Below are 5,401 nucleotides of genomic sequence, written 5' to 3' on the forward strand. Positions count from 1 at the left end.
GGAACAATAGCATTGTTTTATATCATGGTAAAACCAAACAACTTAAAACTACATAAATATAATTCTTTTTTCTTACAACTACTGGTGAGAATTCCTCCCTTGCCTCCTTTTTCCCCAGACTTGAGCCTCTGCTTATTTGATTGCCATCTCTTTCCCCTAATTCTTTACTACCTCAGAAAGGAGAAGTAGCCTCATTCAGTTTAAATTTAAATAAAATAAAATAAAACAAGTTCCTCAAGCCACTACACTTAGTATGAAAAAAAAAAAACAGAGAGAAATGAAGAAAATAGAAGCCCTTACCATTATGCAAAAATGGATCTCCCCTCTTTTTTTTCCCCACACACTTAAGCATGTCAGCTGCAGGCACACACATGTACACACTAAGCCAACCTTGCCTCAGATGGATAGAATCCTCCCTGAGTTCCCAGTGACACTCCATCTCCTATTTCTTCATTTCATTTTTCTCCTCTTGGATCCCAAAAGCCATCAGAGAAAAGCACTACTCTTTGTTCTCATTTCATGTAAGTTCATGGCCAGGAACTATCCTAAATAGTGAGACAGGAAAGAGACAGACCTGGGGAGAACAGAGTGATAGATAGGAGTAATCCTAGGAGCTGGAAGGTTTATTTAAGAACAAGGAAAATGACTCCTGTGATAGAAAGACATACTGTAGACCCTAGGACATTTCCATGCTATGTACACAGTGAGCATCCTCAAAAGTTTCATTATAAAAGTCTAACACAAAGATAGATTCTAAACCTAGACACCCCCATCCTGCAGCTCTGCCCCTGCCCCGAGTTTCTCGAGCTCTTCGCTGCTGTACCCTGTGGGGCACAGCTGGTAATTGGCATTTGAGGACTCTTTCCAGGAAGAGTAGTGATGATGCCATAGACTGCACATTCCATAGATGGCGGCCAGCATGGCAGCCCCTAAGCCCAGGTGCCAGCAGAAGAAGATGGAGAGGAAGGCGAGGTCCACGGGGTTTTCTGCTTTCCAGGGCTGCCCAGAGGGAGGAACATACATCACCACACAGAGCTGCAGCATCCAATTGCTGAGTACCAGCCCCATCCAAGACTTGAGCACCCAGAGTTGGGGCTGATCAGGGACCCAGACCTCAATTGTGAGCACCAGGCTGACCAGGAAGGTGGGAATTATGAACAAGATGTGCACACGAATCTCCAGGGTGCTCTTGTTCTCAATGTGGGATGCCATCAGCAGTACCAGCACACAGAAGGCCAGGGCCTCAGCTGCTCGCTCCAGCTTTACATTCTGCCGTGCCTGGCATGACTGGCTCACGATGTCCACCACACCGCTGAGCAGAAAGAACCAGTACATGGTGACATGCTGCCAGTTGTTCTGGAACAGAAATGGCCGTCGAGGGTCCTCCCAGTCTATCATCTTCAGCCGGTTGACTCCTAGGGGGTAGAAGAACTCGGGAATGATGCCAATCAGGGTGATGACAACTTTCATCGCCCCTTCCACAGGTACCAGCTGCCACCACCTGTGTCCTCGCTTCTCCCTTGGGGACAAAGGGGGCTTGAGGAACCTCTGTCCTCGTAGCAGGGCCAAGGACATCAGCACCGAGTAGTAGAGTGAGAAGGAGAGGAAGAACATCCCTGGCAGCAGGTGTCCCTCGAGGGTACCCATGGTCTCCGCGTGTGTGTCAGTGTCAACAGGGCAAGAGCTGGCAGATGAGCAGGAGCAACCTCACAGGGCCCTTCTCACAAGCAAGAGTGGCTGCTTTGTAGCTGTAGAGAGATCTCTCTGATCCAGCCCCACCCTGGCCTCCCACACTCAGAAAAGCATACCTCTGTGCTGGAAGTACCTGAGCCACTCCCAGGGTGGATCCCTTTCAGGGTTGTGGCACTTCACCTCACTCTGTTCCTCACTTAGATCAGCTAGGCCTGGGATTGCCACCTCTGCACCTCACGGCAGCCACTGGTTACCCTTTCTCTCACCTCCCTTCCACCCTACCCTTCAACAAAGAGAGGGGAGGGGAAAAGTTAAGAGAGGGGGTAGCTAACTCTATTTTATGACTGTCTCTTGGTGGTAGGCACATCGCATATTTCTTTCTCAATTAAACCCCTCAAGAACTGGATGAAAGAGTTATTACTGAACAAGTTTTACAGGTGACATAAAGGCTCAGAGGAGGAAAGGGATATACACAAGATAATACACCTAGTAGCTAGCACAGCAGAGTCAGGGGTCCCAGATCCATTCATCTGTTTATGAAGTCCAGAGTTCATGCACAGCAAAATTACTGAATCTCAGCTCCAACATTTGCAAGGCACATGACTATGAGCAAGTTACTTTGTCTTCTTGAGCCTCAGTGTCCTGATCTGTAGAATGGGAACAATAATTACTTCATAGGTTTGTTGTTATGATTAAATAGAATAATGTATGTAGTGTCTGATACATAGCAAATACTCAATAATTGGTAGCAATTATCAGTAATTTTACTATTGTTACTAACATTCCTTGCTAAATTCTTGTGATGCTATTGTTCAAATATTTCTAGAAATGACACTAAAGTAAGAATCATAAAAAAATGAAAAACTTATATTTAAAAATTAAGTTTTTTATTAATAAAAATTAAACATCACAACTAATAATTTATTTATATGTTAAATTACTGTTAAAAAACAAATTTCAGAAGAAAAACAAACTATAAAATTTTACTCCGAATGTAACAAAATGTTAGTTTTCTTATAATATAAAGAGCTCTTACAAATCAAAAAGTTAAAAAATGAACACCTCAGTAGGAAAATGAGCAAATGATGTAAAGTAGCTATTCATCTAAAAAAAATGATAAATGCTTAATGAACCTATGAAATTTAAGATAGTAGATCTCACTGGCAAGAAAATGAATAATAATAAAATCTTCATGATATCTGTTTTGTACTAAAAGTTTGTCGCCCCCAATATTCATATGTTGATGCTCTAACCCCAAGGTGATGGTATTTGTAGGTGAGGTCTTTGGGAGGTGATTAGGTTTAGAAGAGGTCATGAGAGTGCGGTCCTCTTGATGGTATTAGTGCTCTTATAAAAGAAGGAGAAGAAAATATACAGAAGAAAGTGTATTTTATTGTTGTTGAGTAAAGCGTTCATATACGTTTGTTTGATGTAGTTGGTTTATTGTGTTGTTTAAGTCCTCTGTTTCCGTATTTATCTTCTGTCTGGCAGAAGAGACAGTTAAAAATGATCCAGATGAGTGCTTACAAAGAAAATAGAGCTATAGAGAAAGCTTCTATCTTCTTAGAGAATACACCAATAATCATAAACAGAATGCTGGTAGAAATATGACTAAAGGTTATTCTGGTGAGGTCTCAGATGGGAATGAGGAAAATGTTATTAGGTGATAAAGAAGAGGTGATTCTTATTATAAGGTGACAGAGAACTTAGCCAAACTATGTTCAGGTTCTAGTGTTTTGTGGAAGATAGAACTTGTGAGAGATGTTGAAGAAGAGGCTTGGTGCCTTCTGATGCTTATAGTAACATGCAAAAAGAGAGAAATGAATTGAAGCCATTGTTAAGCAAAAAAGAACCGGAACTTAAAGATTGGGAAAATTCTCAGTCTGTACATATTGCAAAAACGAGAAAGCATGTTTTAAAGAGAACACTAAGGGTGTGGTCCAACAACTTTTTGATAGGGAGATTAGTGTAGGTAGGAACCACAGATCTAATCAGCCGCCTCATCAAAAACACTGCCAGTTTGTACTGAAGAGGACAGAGCTGAGACCAAATAGAAAAAGGCTGTTGGACTTAGATCCTGCAGGACTAGACCATAGAACTATTTAGCTGTATGTGTGTGCTGTTCTTCAAGACAAGGGAAGATGGTCCTGAAGGCAATTCAGAGATCATCATGACTGGTTTCAAAAGGGGGGACTATTGCCTTGGTTTCAACAGGCTAGACAGTGGCCACCTCGAGATTTAGGGGTGGGCCTACCCAGAACAATGGGGTGGCAACCCACCCAGCAGAGCCACAGATATAGGGTTGTCACCCCAGTGGGTCTTGAAGGCAGGACCACTAGTCTTCAATGGGCCAAAGGGCAGAAGATCAAACCAAAAAAAATTATTCCCCAACATTAAGATCTAATGATACTTGTCTTGCTAGGTTTTGCACTTGCTTGGCACCATCACCCCTTTCTTCCAATTTTTCCCTTTTAGAATGGGAATGTGTACCTAGCCTGTTGCATGACTATATTTTGAAGCACATAACTTTTCTGGTTTCACAGGTTCGCACCCAGAGAGGAGTTTTGCCTCAGGAAGAATCGTACCTTGAGGGAGTCTCACCCATACCTGATAGATATTTAGATGATACTTTAGATTTTAGAGTTGGTGCTGGAATTGGTTGGGACTTTTGGGATGGAATAAATATATTTCGCATATATTCACAATTTTAGGGGGGCCGGGGCAGAATTTTATGAACTGAATGTATCCCCATCACCCCCAAATTCATATGTTGAAGCTCTAACTTCCATTGCAGATGGGGCCTTTGGGAGGCAATTAAGTTTAGATGAGGTCATGAGGTTGGGGTCCCCATGATGAAATTAGTGTCCTATAAGAAGAGAAGGAGAAACCTGAACTCTCTGCCATGTGAGGACTAAGAAGGAAAGTGGTCATCTGCAAGCCAGGAAGTGGGTCTTCATTAGGAATTAAATTGGCACTTTGATTTTGGACGTCCCAGCCTCCAGAACTGGAGACATATCTGTCGCTTAATCCACCATCTATTGTATTTTGTTATGGCAGCCTAAACTAATACATCGACCCATTGGTTGTTTAAGAATGTATTTCCACAAATTTGTGAAATTTCAGTTTTCCTTTTGTTATTGATTTCTATCTTCATCCCATTATGGTTGAAAAAGACATTTTGTATGATACCTTCCTTTTAAAATTATTGAGACTTGACTTGTGGCTTAACATGTGGTCTATCCTGGAGAATGTCCCATGTGTACTTGAAAAAAATGTATATTCTGATGTTTTTGGGTAGAGTGTCCATATATGTTAATTAGATCTAGTTAGTTTATTGAGTTATTCAAGTTCTCTATTTCTTTACTTGTCTTCTGTGTGGCTGTTCTATCCATTACTGAAAGTGGGGTATGGAATTCGCCAACTATTATTGTAAACTGTCTATTTCTCCCTTTAATTCTGTCCACTTTTGCTTTATATATTTTCGAGAGTTTGTTAGGTGAGTAAATGTTTGTAATTGTTATATCTTCTTGCTGTATTGACCATTTTATTAATATATAACATTCTTCTTTGTATCTTGTAAACATTTTAATTTAGTGTTTATTTTGTTTAAGCTACTCCTGCTTTCTTTCAGTTAGTATGTTCATGGAATACCTTTTTTATCTTTTCACTTTTATTCTGTTCATGTCTTTGGACATAAAGTGAGTCTCTC

The 5,401-nt window shown here is 41.0% G+C and overlaps 1 protein-coding gene across 1 annotated transcript; it reads right to left on the reverse strand.

Annotated features, from left to right (window-relative positions):
• Nucleotides 1-759: 759 nt before the first annotated feature.
• Nucleotides 760-1,647, reverse strand: LOC107518240 (transmembrane epididymal protein 1A-like). Its single transcript, XM_016159707.2, has one exon. The coding sequence runs from the start codon at nt 1,645-1,647 to the stop codon at nt 760-762; it is 888 nt and encodes a 295-aa protein (XP_016015193.1).
• Nucleotides 1,648-5,401: the final 3,754 nt, after the last annotated feature.

This window comes from Rousettus aegyptiacus, unplaced genomic scaffold (genome assembly GCF_014176215.1).
Source record: "Rousettus aegyptiacus isolate mRouAeg1 unplaced genomic scaffold, mRouAeg1.p scaffold_m13_p_4, whole genome shotgun sequence".
NCBI classification, from domain to species: Eukaryota; Metazoa; Chordata; class Mammalia; order Chiroptera; family Pteropodidae; genus Rousettus; species Rousettus aegyptiacus.